At 42.4% G+C, this 15132-nt stretch overlaps 1 protein-coding gene across 1 annotated transcript in view; it reads left to right on the forward strand.

The window, feature by feature from the left end:
• LOC141265246 (collagen alpha-4(VI) chain-like) overlaps positions 1 to 15132 on the forward strand; it is a 429350-nt gene that overhangs the window by 313750 nt on the left and 100468 nt on the right. The window contains exons 37-38 of the mRNA XM_073678073.1: positions 5589 to 5679; positions 13230 to 13901. Of these exons, the coding sequence (XP_073534174.1) occupies positions 5589 to 5679; positions 13230 to 13901 (763 nt within the window). The remainder of the gene's footprint in view (positions 1 to 5588; positions 5680 to 13229; positions 13902 to 15132) is intronic.

Raw genomic sequence — 15132 nt, forward strand, 5'->3', positions numbered from 1 at the left:
AGAAAAATTTCTAAGCCATGGCTTCCCAATATCTTATTTTAATGGGGCCTTATCAGCTTGAACATGACGATGCCAGGGAAACACGATTGATCATGACTCTTGTCAAAATCTCATTATATTGAACCCAGAGGACAATCTATATTAAAAAAATCACAAAACTTAGTCAATTAATTAGTCAGTATAATCACTTCTGTCAAAACTGCCTCTTCTCACAGTTTGAGAACCACTGTTCTAAACAAAAAAAAATACCTTTAGTACCAATACTATAAAAACTTTGGAGAAAAATAAGTTTACGAAACTTACACCAAATTAAATGGTCCGTTACTTAGTAACTCTGGACAAGAAAACATAATAAGCCTTTTCCCCTCTCCGTATAATTACATTGTAACTGACTTACAGATCAATGCAGACAATAGTCACTAAAACAAAATCTTTGTTTTTAACATCTGGAAATGAGAATGCACTGAAGTCATGGATAGTAGATCATTTGCAAATAATTATATGTGGCACTGTTGTTAGTTCACTGTAGCCAGGAGTGAAACATGTTACCTCTTTACGATGAGATTTTATTCTTAAGAATTTCTCTAAAGAATACAATTGGACAGCAACATAAATCGAAAATGGTGTAAATTGTGTGCCTGAATTACAAATTCACTTTTCCACCGAGATACAGTTCTTGAGAAATTCAAATGTAAAATCTTGTGAAAAATTACTTTTTACTCCACAATGTTGCAAGAATATGGAACATGACAAATAAATTATCTAAGTGATAATGAATAAGATCAAACAAAGCACACTGCTGCGCTTAAATATTAAGCCTAAAATAAATATACTAAAAGTACTTTAACGGAATTCAATATGTGGAGAAAAACAAAGGAGTTTGATTTAGAAAATTAAGAATACTAATCTTTATTAATGTTATCATTAAAATCACTGCTTATTCCCCTGTGAACAAGAATAATCGAAACGTAGGAGGCTGCATTTCACTACTTGGGGGTTCTCACCACCTATAGCCATTTGGCTTTAAACATGCATTTTTGGTAATGTGCATTGGAGTCTGCACCCTAGGGAATAAAGAAATTCAAGAGACATAATACTCTTTACAAGTATGCATTAATTTCCTCAGTGGGTGTACTCTCATGCTAATGAGCATTTACATTTTCCCCTATGGTGAGACCATTTGCCCTGTTTTATTGGTCTGTGGTTTTTTGTTTTTCACTTTTGTGGTGTATTTTTTGATGAGTTTTTTGTACGTTAGTCCGCTGATTTTAAATTGTACTGATTATATTAAGAAAGATTAGTATTCTTAATTTTCTAAATCAAACTCCTTTGTTTTTCTCCACGTATTGCATCTGTTTCCAGGAGTAGTGTGGGTGCACATCTATTTATATCATTTTCATTTATCCCCTATGCATGACTGCCTCTGACTGTAAGGGGATTTTATTGGAAAATGAACCTGGTTTATAAGTATTTAAAGTACTTTAAGTGGCTCCTGGAAATTACATGAATCTCACAAACACCAGTGGGGTGGTTGTGCTAAATGTACAGAGTAAGGTAAAGCAAAATTGGGATATTAGCTGCATGTACTAAAATACTGTGTATATGTAACATCCAGTGCTTCTAAATTAATTTAACAGTGCTCCAGTGGCTGATGGGTGGGATTGTTAGAGTAACTAATGGGTGTAGTGACTATTATCTAAGTGACTGTTCAAAATTGACAATTAGACTATATTCCCACGATGAGCCTTTGATGCATTTAAATGTCTACTATGTCTACTACAGTATGTATAGCAGAAATCATGATCCCCTATGAACGCCGGCCAGCGGTAGTATTGTAATGACAGGCAGGGTGCTCTTTACCAGACCCCTAGCTGTCATCACAATCCATCGGCGCCCCACAAATCTCGTGACAGGGGCTCTAATTTATGACGTGCTTCCGAGATTGAGATTGACAGCAGGATTTAACTGATTGACAGCCGCGTGTGGAGCTCCATTCCATCCGCGGCTGTTAAAGGCACGTGACATCTGTTTAAATCAGGTTTCATGTGCCGGGAAAGATGCGGGCTGAGCGTAAGAGCCCGCATCAATGTCAGGGACACGACATATGACGTAACTATACATCATATGTCGTGAAGGAGTTAAAGTGCCATTGGCAAAGTTGGGTCCAAAGTACCTTGGTCCCTATGAGATTCTGTAAATGGTCAATCAGGTTGCTTTTGGATTGAAGCTTCCTCGATCACTTTGTATCCTTAACGTCTTCCAAAGATCCCTATTAACCCCTTAATTACCGGAGCATTTTCAGTTTTTGCGTTTTCGTCTTTTGCTCCCCTTGTTCCCAGAGCCATAACTTTTTTATTTTTTGGTCAATATGGCCATATGATGGCTTATTTTTTGCGGGACGAGTTGTACTTTTGAATGACATCACTGGTTTTATCATATCATGTACTGGAAAACAGGAAAAAAAATCCAAGTGCGGTGAAATTGCAAAAAAGTGCAATACCACAGTAGTTTTTTTTTTTTTACCACGTTCACTGAATGCTGAAACTGACCTGCCATTATTATTCTCCAGGTCATTATGAGTTCTTAGACACCAAACATATTATAAGTGGAAAAAAAAAATCCAAAGTTTGCTAAAAAAAAAGTCACCATTTTCCAAGACCCATAGCGCTTCCATTTTTCGGGATCTATGGCCGGATGAGGGCTTATTTTTGCGTGCCAAGCTGACATTTTTATTGATACCATTTTGGAGTAGATCTGATGTTTTGATCGCCAGTTATTTCATCTTATTGCAATGTTGCGGCAACAAAAAAAACTTAATTCTGGCGTTTAGAATTTTTTCTTGTTACGCCGTTTACCGATCGGATTAATTATTTTTTATATTGATAGATCGGGCGATTCTGAATGCGGCAATACCAAATATGTGTATGTGGTTTTTTTGTTGTTTTATTTTGAATTGGCCCGAAAGGGGGGCGATTTAAACTTTTATATCTATTTTATTTTTTTAATATTTTTAAAAACATTTTTTTACACTTTCTGCTTGCTTCAATAGTCTCCATAGGAGACTAGAAGCAGCAGTTGTTTGATCTCCTCTGCTGCATACAAGCAATGAGCAGATCGCCTATATGCAGCAGAAATGCTCACTTGATATGAGCGCCGACCACTGGGCGTTGCTCATAGCAATCAAGACATGACAACCACAAGGGTCTGTTGTAGACCCCGGATTGTCATGCCAACCCATCGGTGACCAACGATCACGTGTTCACCGATGGGCGGGGCCAATTACACGCTTCCCGGAAGCGCAAGTTAAATGCCGCTGAGATTGACAGCGGCATTTAACTGGTTAACAGACGCGGGTGGATCGCTATTCCACCCGCAGCTGTTGCAGGCACATGTCAACTGTATAAATCAGCTGAAATGTGCCTGGTTCAGTGCGAGCTCAGCGCCGGAGCCCGCGCTGAACCGGGGGTACAGATGTGGTGCGTACTAATATGCACCACGTCATAAAAGGGGTTAAAGGAGTTTGTTGCTTTAATTCTATCTCCCTTATCCCTGCGGTTTGGAGTACGAGGTACAGATAATTGTGGATTTTCAGAGGGTCCGAAATTCCCTCCAGTACCTCATCCATTGGAAGGAATATGGACCTGAGGAAAGATTCTGGGTTCCAGCTCAATCAGTAAAGGCCAATAGTCTGGTTATGGCTTTCCATTTTAGATTTCCTTGGAAACCTGGGGGTCTGGTGTCATGATTTCACCACTCACGGTGTCTTAAGAACGCTTTGACAGTTAAACCACCCTATAGGATCAGGGGAATGTGGGCTATTTTGAGTGACAACCCAGCCACTCAATCAGAGGCAGGGGCGTGCTGAGCTGTCAATATTGTAATAGCTCAGCTGCCCAATCTGGTCAGGCCTGCAGAGTTTCCAATAGGTATCACCGGTTCAGGGTGATTACCTCACTATTACGCTGGCTGGCAATGGTCAAACCATTGCCAGTCGTAGCCTCGCTCGGTGGTGTGTTTGCTCTGAATGCTGATATTCTAATCTTTGTGCTAGACCTCGGATTTGCTTTTTTAACTATTCATTCATCTTATCCCTTTTGTGTATGACATATTCTCCTGGTATTTGACCTTGGACTCCTTGACTTCCCCGCCTCACGGCTTGTTTGTGAGAAGTTACTCAGTGTCTCAGGAGCCTTTTGCTTAAAAAAATCTATACATTAAAAAATAAGTACCTATAAGGAGCAAATTTTAGATAAGCTAAACTGTAAACCCTATTAAAATGCAGTATTCAATTATACAATACAAACAAAGTTTAGTTTTGTAACATCCACTGTAATTATAACTAAATAAAGGAACACTAATCCTAGAAATATAGAATAAACCACATGCACTTGCCATTTGTCAGTCTGCAGGATTTTCTGCATGTACTGGAACAATCATCTTTGAAAAAAATAGTAGAAATATTTTAGAGTATTCATCTCTTCCTCATCCCTTACAAACTGGTAAGGGCTAAACGTCGCAGAGGAAGGTTTCTGCTGTGGCCACTTGCCTTACAGCCAGTGGTGATGATGGAAGCTGAAGATCTCTCGGGGCCATATTAAGATGTTAATTTATGTATTTCTAATCATTTTACCTGCTGAGACAAAGTAGTATGAAAGTAGTATGATAAGAAGGGATTAAATGAAGGACTAGTCATCTGAGACGCATAGTCCTTGGTTGGCTTTTTCATATCTTTCAGAGTAAAACATACAAGCTTGCAATAAAATGCATGCAGTGTCGGATTCATGCTGTCTATGGTTTGGGCAGCTGATAGCTTCCCTATAAAGGGTAATTCTCATGATAGTACTTCCATGGTTGTGCTGCCGGTCCAAAGGTCCAAACTGGAGAAATCTATGGTTTCAAGCTGAAGCAGCTTTGCATCTTCAGCACTGGAGGAGGGCGCGGTACTGAAAAGCAGTGCACAGTGCCCTACAGCAAAGAGCTTGTAAGTGCTCCTCTCCTAGAGTATGTGACCAGCCAGCTCTGATAGGCTGCAGTGGTGGCTGCTAACCAAGGTAGCAAGAAGGAACTTTAATAAGAGATAAATTGCAAATGTGCTTGTTTTTACCAGTACTTTCCAGTTTTACCCAGTGATGATGATGAGAAAACTCTTTGATTACCATTCTGGCAAACACTATGTAAGCATTACATTTGTATTAACTTTTTGTGGATTTAATGAAGAAAAAACAAAGACATGCAATTTTTTATGCCATTTACCAATCATCGTAAATATTGTTTGCTTGCTGTAGTATACGGCTTATTATAAATGCAATGATACTACAAAGAAATGAACAGATTACTTACGAATTTGTAATGTTTGTTTTTAAAAAGTGTATTACAATAGTTTTTCATTTTATTTTGAGTCATTTTAAAAGTATTTTTATATTACCTCTAATATACAGGTATGTAAAGATGTACTGTTATATAGAGATGTGTCTTTATTTTTTATAATTGCCAAACAGCATTTGTTAGTGTCTGTATATGAAGATTATTATGCAGTTCTAATAACCAACTTTGATACCCTGTTTGATATATTGATGTCTATATATCAGGTGGATGAAAGCAGAAGATCCCAGCTCTTTGTTTGGAAGAGACTGCAAGACCAAAGACTAGAAGTCATTTCACACTGCACACTCTGCTATGGTAGGAGGCTGTTGGAAAACATATTCTTTTTCATTTAGAGCTGATCATTTATGAGCTGGAAAAATAAAGAACATTACCATGGGCAGCACGGTGGATGCACTGTTGATTTGCATCCTTGAGTTCACTTCACATCCCATCAAAGCCAATATCTGCAAGGAGTCTGTATGTTCTCCCCTTGTTTGTGTGGGTTTCCGCCGGGTTCTCCTGTTTCCTCACACGCTTCAATGACATACAGATAGGGAATTTAGATTGTGAGCCCCTATAAGGCCAGTGAGAATTATGTCTGTAAAGTGCTGTTAAATATGATTGTGCTATATAAGGGTAGGGTCACATCATCGCAATTTCTCTCATCTGTAAAAATCAGACCAATTCTGCTAATCACACTCTGATCAAACTCTAATCAGAGTGTGATCTGATTTTATCGGATGAGGAGTAGATTGAAAAAAAAAGTTTCCATCTTCTCCATTCTATCAGTCCAGGAAAATTGGACTGCACTCAGATGACATCAGAGTGCAGTCCGAAGTTTTACAAGGACCAATAGACGGATGCAAATTGTGCACGCTGCAATTTTTTTCTCATACAGACGCTGTCTCAGGAAAAAATCGGACATGTACATGGCCCCATAGAATAACATTGATCCAAGTGCGATGTGATGGTTTGTCAGATCGCACTTGGACTGAAAACACAGGAGCTCTAATGCTAAAGAATAGCATCCAGGCATCTACACGAGCTCTTCGCACACATAATAAACAAACTTTCTAAGGTCCCTTAGAATTCTGTAACTCAAAATAATAAGGGCTGTTCAGATTGAATATGTGCATAAGTCTGATAAAAAGACAGATAGGAAGTTAATAAATTAAAAGTGTCTTCCAGCCAGAAGTCTGAATGAGGCAGCTGTCAAGCATGCACCCTGGTGCTCCTGCTCTATTCAAAGTCTTTGACACTGCTGAAAACTGCCAAGCTGCTCCTAGTCCCAATCTTGTGGCTGGAAGGTAAACCGAAGCCCCTCATTTTGGTGATCCAGAGGCCAGACCCATACTAATGTACCATTTATCTCTTATTTTCTGGATAGGTGCTACATTCTCCAGGTTGTAATATCCCTTTAAGTAATTTTTACTCATCACCCATGTACATAAAAAACCTGGAAAGCAGGGTGAAATTAAATATTGTGCTTTCCTTGGCCAAACAGCCTGAAGTTTCTTCTATGGATATATACATCATCTTTACAGCAGACTCTGAAACATTTGCTGGACTTAAGCCAAAGGCTTGCTGGATTTTTACAGAAAACACGTGTTGATCTTTTTCTGATCCCCTCCATTTTTGGCTGACAGCTGAAAAATGAAGCTTTGTCAATGAGGTGACGGTTAGCGTTCTTAGTACCCTATAGCAGACAGAACAGTTGTCTTACAGCCAGATACAGGATGATGAGAATCAGAAGGTAGGCAAACTCCTTTAGACGAATCCTTTATATATTTCTCACAATATAATAAAAAATAGGATGAAAGGAAAAACATATTAAAGGGATTTTCTGAGGTCAGAATATTGATGGTTTATCGTTTTCCTATAGTAAGGAATGGATCACAGCTGAGAAGTTTGTCTTTTATGAGCCAAACAGCCTGAACTCAAGACAAATACTTGTACACATTCTTTTCCAACTACAGTGATAGCCTTTTCAGTTCCCCAACACCGTATAATGGCCTCCACAGTCTCTCAACATTGTATGATGGCCCCTACAGTCTCCCAACACCATAAGATGACCTTCACAGTTCTGCAACACCATATGATGGCCCTCACAGTCCCGCAACACCGTATGATGGTCCTCACAGTCTCCCAACGCCATATGAAAGCTCCTACCATCTTTTAGCACCATATGATGGCTACCACAGTCCCCCAACAGCGATTTATGGCCCCCACAGTCCCTTAGCACCATATGAAGGTCTCTACAGTCTAACATCGTATGATGATCCTCACGGTATCCCAACAATTTAGGATGGTTCACACAGTCCCCCAACACCATACAATGACCCAAATAGCCTCCCATCCAGTGTTCTGGTCCCAATACAGCCTCCACACAGTATGATGGTATCTACATAGTATAATGCTCCCACACAACCCTCACTACAGTATAATCGCCCCACTCTGCCCTCCACACATTATTATGGCCCCTACACAACCCTCCACATGATATGATCACTCCCACACAGCCATCCACACAGTATGATCACCCACACTCAGTGACACAGTATAATGGCTTCAACACAGCCCTCCATTTAGTATAATAACCCCAGCAGACGTCCAAACAGTAGGGTCATCCCCACACAGTATGATCACCCCCACACAGCCATCCATATGGTAGAATAGCCCCCACACAGTATGACCACCAACATAGCACCCCCCACACACAGTATGATGGCTGCCAAAGTTCTGAACCCAGTTTGATCACCCACACGGACCCCCCACATACATTTGATGACCCTCAAAGCTCCCCACACTTTATGATGGCTTCACAATATATCCCTCTACACACAGTTATCCCCATACAAATAATCAAAGATAAAATCAAAAAAGAAGAAAGCTTTCCTCCTGCTCTAGTCTCTGCAGCATGTGTCCTTAGGCTCTAGACAGCAGACGTTATGTAATGATGTCACTCATCACACCTGTTGAGCTGAGACATCGAAGCTCGTATGCACAAAATGAATGATAAAGTGGGGAGCTGAAAGTGTGATGCCGGCCTGTGAGAGGGGGAAAAGATGCTGGCACTTGGTTCCCACCGACTCACGGGCCCAATAGCAGATGCATAGTTTGCCACTATTAGAGGTATGCCACTGCTCAGTGGGAACCCTCCCTAAGTGGTAGATCTTTTCATTAGTTTATGAATAAACTGTATAAGCACCATTCACACCATGCATATTGTGTGTTTCTAGTGTATAAAAACACAAAAAAATCTCCTTTTCTTTATCCCAGACATATAGCACTAGCATATGCAATTACCATTCAGTGATGTTCATCTTCATAAGTTTACACTTGACTCCTTTAGTAAAAATACATCTACTGCAGAATGCTGTTATATTGGGAAACCTAGGAAAACCACCGAAATAAATGAAAAAGAGCATGCTTTTTACAAACATCTGGTTTATTTTAGGCTCTGAGTAGATTCGCCATATTGACTGAAAACATCTCCCAGTGTTAACCCCACTACAAACTAAAAGCATATTGACATTTAGTTTCACCTGTTTTATATTCATTAAGATAAAGACCACCTTATCTTTAGATTAATAAATGTGTTGAGGACATGATTTTGACTTTGCATGGGTAATTCCATTGTCTGTTACCTTGGACAAAGGGCTGTGGTAATTCATATCTCATGTGTGGCTTTATTTTTCTTCACTTTTTGTGTAGGCACTTGATTTTGTGACATCGACTACTATATAACTATTACAGGTTCTTTGACACAGATGGCACAGTTCTGGTCTTAAAATGGCAATTGATGGAGGAGCATGTGGCCAGACATGTCCTACAGCCTCCTCTAGTCGAAAAATTTCTTACCTATTTGCAGAATTTTTTGAGGAAGCTGATGGGGATGTCTGGTCACATGCTTTTCCATTCACCTTTTGAGAGCTGGAGAGATGCACAGTCTGAATAGACGGCTGCAGTAACAAGTGGGTAGAACTTCACAAAGGAGAAGAATCTACAAGTGCTTCTCACTAAATTAGAATATGATCAAAAAGTTAATTTATTTCAGTTCTTCAATACAAAAAGTGAAACTCATATCTATAATTTACTTACCTTGTAATGTCTTCACATCCTTTTCCGTCCAGATGTGTCCGGATCCCAGAATTCCAAGCGGCGTAAGTTCATCGACCGCCATACTGGGACACCCAAGTGATGGGTGTCTCAATATGGAAACCGCTGGTGGTATCAGCCTCTTGCGCTGTACCACCAGTGGAACACCGTCGCACCACACACACACACACACACACACACACACTCACACACACACACACACTGTATACGCCGTATGCACCACACACACACACACACACTGTATATGCCGTACGCAGCCTCTTGCGCGGTACCACCAGCGGAACACTGTCGTGAACACGCCGCATACGCCACACACGCCGCTGCCGGTATCAGCCAAATGATTCTCTGACCTCCTCTATCCTTGTACAGGAGGAGCTCATGCGCAGTTTTAATGTGACCGCCGCTATCTGCCTGCACAAAGATGGCGGCGGTCTGATTTACTGCACGGGGAGACAGCTAAAACGAGAGAAAACATGAGAGAAGAAGACAGCACAGGGGTGGAGAGACAGAGCAGACAAGGGGGAGAGCACATGGGGTACACAGGTCAAAGAAGAGATCACATGAGAGGAGAAGACAGCAGATGGGGGAGAGAGAAAGCACACAGGGGGAGAGAGACAGAGCACAGGGGGGAGACAGCTCAAACGGGACAGCACATGAGGGGAGAACACAGCACAGGAAGGAGAGAGACAGCAGACAAGGGGGATAGCACATGGGGTAGACAGGTCAAAGAAGAGAGCACAGACGGGAGAAGTCAGCACATGGGGGAAAGAGAGAGTGGATAGGTGGGTGAGCACATGGGGGGGGGATTCTCAACGCTGCAAAGCCTGCCCCCATCGTGACATTACCGCCCTCCCGATGCAATAGCATCGGGCCTCCATCTAGTATTATATAGATTCATCACAAACAGAGTGATTTATTTCAAGTGTTTATTTCTGTTATCTCAGCTTGGATTGTGTGCCTCTCTACTCTTCCTCCAGACTCTGGGACTTTGTCTTCTGACTTGTGTTTTCATTGGCTGTAAGCCATAATCATCAACATTAACAGAAATAAACACTTGAAATAGATCACTCTGTTTGTAATGACTCTATATAATATATGAGTTTCACTTTTTGTATTGAAGAACTGAAATAAATGACCTTTTTGATGATATTCTAATTTAGTGAGATGCACCTGTATTATACACTAGATGGTGGCCCGATTCTAACGCATCGGGTATTCTAGCATATGTCTCCCGACCCTCCTTTATAATACCCCATGCAGGATGTCACTTGTTCCCCCATATAATGCCCCATGTAGGATGTCACCTCTCCCTCCTTATAATGGCCCATGCAGGATGTCACCTCTCCGCCCCATATAATGCCCCATGCAGGCTGTCACATCCCCCCTATATAATACCCCATGCAGGATGTCACCTCTCCCCCATATAATGCCCCATGTAGGATGTCACCTCTCCCCCCATATAATGGGCCATGCAGGCTGTCACATCCCCCCTATATAATACCCCATGTAGGATGTCACCTCTCCCCTATATAATGGGCCATGCAGGCTGTCACATCCCCCCTATATAATACCCCATGTAGGATCTCACCTCTCCCCCCATATAATGGGCCATGCAGGATGTCACCTCTCCCCCCATATAATGCCCCATGCAGGCTGTCACATCCCCCCTATATAATACCCCATGTAGGATGTCACCTCTCCCCCATATAATGCCCCATGTAGGATGTCACCTCTCCCCCCATATAATGGGCCATGCAGGATGTCACCTCTCCCCCCATATAATGCCCCATGCAGGCTGTCACATCCCCCCTATATAATACCCCATGCAGGATGTCCCATCCCCCCATAGTGCCCCATGCAGGTCCCCTATGGCCCCATACAAAAAAAAAATACAATACTCACCTCACTGCTTCTCTGGACTCGAGCGCAGCCGGCATCATCACGCTGTGCGCTGTGACCGGTCAGGAGAGAGCGCGGTGTATAGACGTCACCACGCCCTCTGACCTGACACATCACAGAGCAGCAGCGGAAGACACAGGAGCTGCTGTGGAGGCACGGGGAGGGGTAAGTATGATGCCGGGTGCCGCGGTCCTGATCGAGCGGGGGGAGGGACGGGAGGAGAGGAGAGGGGAGGGGAGAGGAGGGGATGGGAGGGGAGAGGAGGGGAGAGGAGGGGAGGGGTAAGTATGACGCCGGGTGCCGGGGTCCTGATCGAGCGAGGGCAGGGACGGGAGGAGAGGGGAGGGGAGAGGAGAAGAGGGGAGAAGAGGGGAGAGGAGGGGAAAGGAGGGGAGGGGAGGGGCGTCACACTTGTCCTCAGGAGATAAGCGGCCGTAGCCGCTGATCTTCCGACGATAGCCGCATGTAGGTCAGCGTCGCCTGCGGTCGGGGGACTTATGCTGCGAGCAGCCGGCTGCATCTCTCGGCTGCATCGCCGCTGCCTTCCGTGCCGCACATGAGCCGCTAACGGCCACCATGTTTTTCTGAAATGCCGCGTCGCTGATTGGCCGCGGCCGGACCAATCAGCGACCCGGGATTTCCAGGACAGACAGACAGACAGAAAGACAGACAGACAGACGGGATAAGACAATTATATAGATAGATTAGCAAGTGCCACAAAATCAAGTCCCTAACCCCAACACATATGTTCAAATAAAAATAACGTGGACAATCCATTTAAGTGATTGTCTAAGCAAGGTTTTTTAAAACTGCTCAGAATGTCTTAATATTATAAAAGTCCTATTCATGATCATTATTATTCATGCTTTTATCCCATTGCTTTTCTGTCCTCCTCAATTCTCGGTTCTTCCTAATGCAGCAATGACATTGCAATATAGCCATGTCACTGCTGCAGCAAATGTCTGGTGATTGGCTGCAGCGGTCACATGTCTGTGTCGGAACATCATTGCTGGAGGCCAGGAAACAAAGAGTGGAGGAGAAGGAAGTAGCAGAAAAGGGATTCGTAAAATGGGACTATTTTTTACCCCTTCTTTTAAAAAAAAATTATTTACTGGTCAAAATCCTGAAAAAGCATCTTATTTTGGCCTATTTATTCTAAACATGCACAAGATAATAACATAGTAATAAGTTGTCCAATGTTGAAATGTGTTTCAGATAAATGCAACCCTGAGAGGGGAGGGGAGAGGGGAGGGGAGAGGGGAGGGGAGAGGAGAAGAGGGGAGAGGAGAGGAGGGGAAAGGAGGGGAGGGGAGGGGCGTCACACTTGTCCTCGGGAGATAAGCGGCCATAGCCGCTGATCTTCCGACGATAGCCGCATGTAGGTCAGCGGCGCCTGCGGTCGGGGGACTTATGCTGCGAGCAGCCGGCTGCATCTCTCGGCTGCATCGCCGCTGACTTCCGTGCCGCAGATGAGCCGCTAACGGCCGCCATGTTTTTCTGAAATGCCGCGTCGCTGATTGGCCGCGGCCGGACCAATCAGCGACCCGGGATTTCCAGGACAGACAATATAGCCATGTCACTGCTGCAGCAAATGTCTGGTGATTGGCTGCAGCGGTCACATGTCTGTGTCTGAACATCATTGCTGGAGGCCAGGAAACAAAGAGTGGAGGAGAAGGAAGTAGCAGAAAAGGGATTCGTAAAATGGGACTATTTTTTACCCCTTCTTTTAAAAAAAATTATTTACTGGTCAAAATCCTGAAAAAGCATCTTATTTTGGCCTATTTATTCTAAACATGCACAAGATAATAACATAGTAATAAGTTGTCCAATGTTGAAATGTGTTTCAGATAAATGCAACCCTGATGAAGAGTGTGAACTGGATCCTGTCCCTCCTACTGAAATAGACATGGACATAGTCTTTATCCTCGACAGTTCCCGTACTGTGAGCAGTGATAATTTTTTGAAGGCAAAAGACTTTGTGAGCACAATGCTTGACCATTTTGTAATATCGTCACAGCCTAAAGCACCAGACACCGGGGCTAGAGTAGCCTTAATTCAACAGGCTAGACCCAACTTCATGCCGAACAGAAATGTGAGTCCTGTTAAAGAAGAGTTTGGACTTGATTCCTACAATGAAAAGAATTTAATGAAGAGACACATTGAAGAAGTTGTTACACAGCTTGAAGGTCCATCTGCTCTGGGCTACTCCATCCAATGGGCTATCGAGAACATATTCAGGAAGGCTCCTAACCTGAGGAGACATAAAGTCATTTTTACAGTGCTCAGCAGCAAAACAAGTAGCTGGGACAAAGAAAAATTGAAAGAAATATCTCGAAAAGCTAAATGTGAAAAATTTACTCTATTTGTGTTGGCCTTTGGGAAAGATGTAAATCACAGTGAGCTTGTTGCGCTTTCTAGCCTTCCCGAAGATCAGCATACGTTGCACTTACTCTCTATGTCAAGGCCTGAACTCCTTTATGCTGAGAGATTCAGCCAGGCCTTTATAAACCTTCTGAACCGTAAGTAACATTTTCTTCATTACATAAAGTACAGTTGCTCAAGCTTACTATTAAATACAGTATAAATCGTATTGCATGTTGCTCATCCTTTATATGTGTATGCTATGTACACACGTGGTCAAAATTGTTGGTACCCCTCATTTAATGAAAGAAAAACCCAGAATGATCACAGAAATAACTTGAATCTGACAAAAGTAATAATAAATTAAAAATCTATGAAAATGAACATATGAAAGTCAGTCATTGCTTTTCAACCCTGCTTCCACAGAATTTAAAAAAAATAAATAAACTCATGAAATAGACCTGGACAGAAAAGATGGTACTCTTCTTAACTTAATATTTTGTTGAACAACCTTTTGAGGCAATCACTGCAATTAAACGAATCCTGTAACTGTCAATGAGACTTCTGCACCTCTCGACAGGTATTTTGGCCCACTCCTCATGAGCAAACTGCTCCATTTGTCTCATGTTTGAAGGTTGCCTTTTCCAGACGGCATGTTTCAGCTCTTTCCAAAGATGCTCAATAGGATTTAGGTCAGTGCTCATAGAAGGTCACTTCAGAATAGTCCAATGTTTTCCTCTTAGCCATTCTTGGGTGTTTTTAGCTTTGTATTTTGCATCTTTATCCTGTTGCAAGACACATGACCTGTGACTGAGACCAAGCTTTCTGACACTGGGCAGCACATTTCTCTCTAGAATACCTTGATAGTCTTTAGATTTCATTGTACCCTGCACAGATTCAAGACACCCTGTGCCAGATGCAGCAAAGCAGCCCCAGAACATAACAGAGCCTCCTCCATGTTTCACAGTAGGGACAGTGTTCTTTTCTTGATATGCTCCATTTTTCCATCTGTGAACATAGAGCTGATGTGCCTTGCTAAAAACTTCCATTTTTGTCTCATCTGTCCATAGGACATTCTCCCAGAAGTTTTGTGGCTTGTCAACATGTAGTTTGGCAAATTCCAGTCTGTTTTTTTTATGATTTTTTTTCAAAAAGGTGTTCTCCTTGGTTGTCTCCCATGAAGTCCACTTTGGATCAAACAACGACGGATGGTGCGATCTGACACTGATGTTCCTTGAGCTTGAAGTTCACCTTTAATCTCTTTAGAAATTATCCTTGACTCTTTTCTTACCATTCGTATTATCCGTATCTTTGATTTGTCATCAATTTTCCTCCTGCGGCCATGTCCAGGGAGGTTGGCTACAGTCCCATGGATCTTAAATTTCTGAA

The sequence above is a fragment of the Phyllobates terribilis genome, unplaced genomic scaffold, assembly GCF_046119375.1.
Source record: "Phyllobates terribilis strain yellow unplaced genomic scaffold, ASM4611937v1 Scaffold_4__5_contigs__length_816908805, whole genome shotgun sequence".
Taxonomy (NCBI): Eukaryota; Metazoa; Chordata; class Amphibia; order Anura; family Dendrobatidae; genus Phyllobates; species Phyllobates terribilis.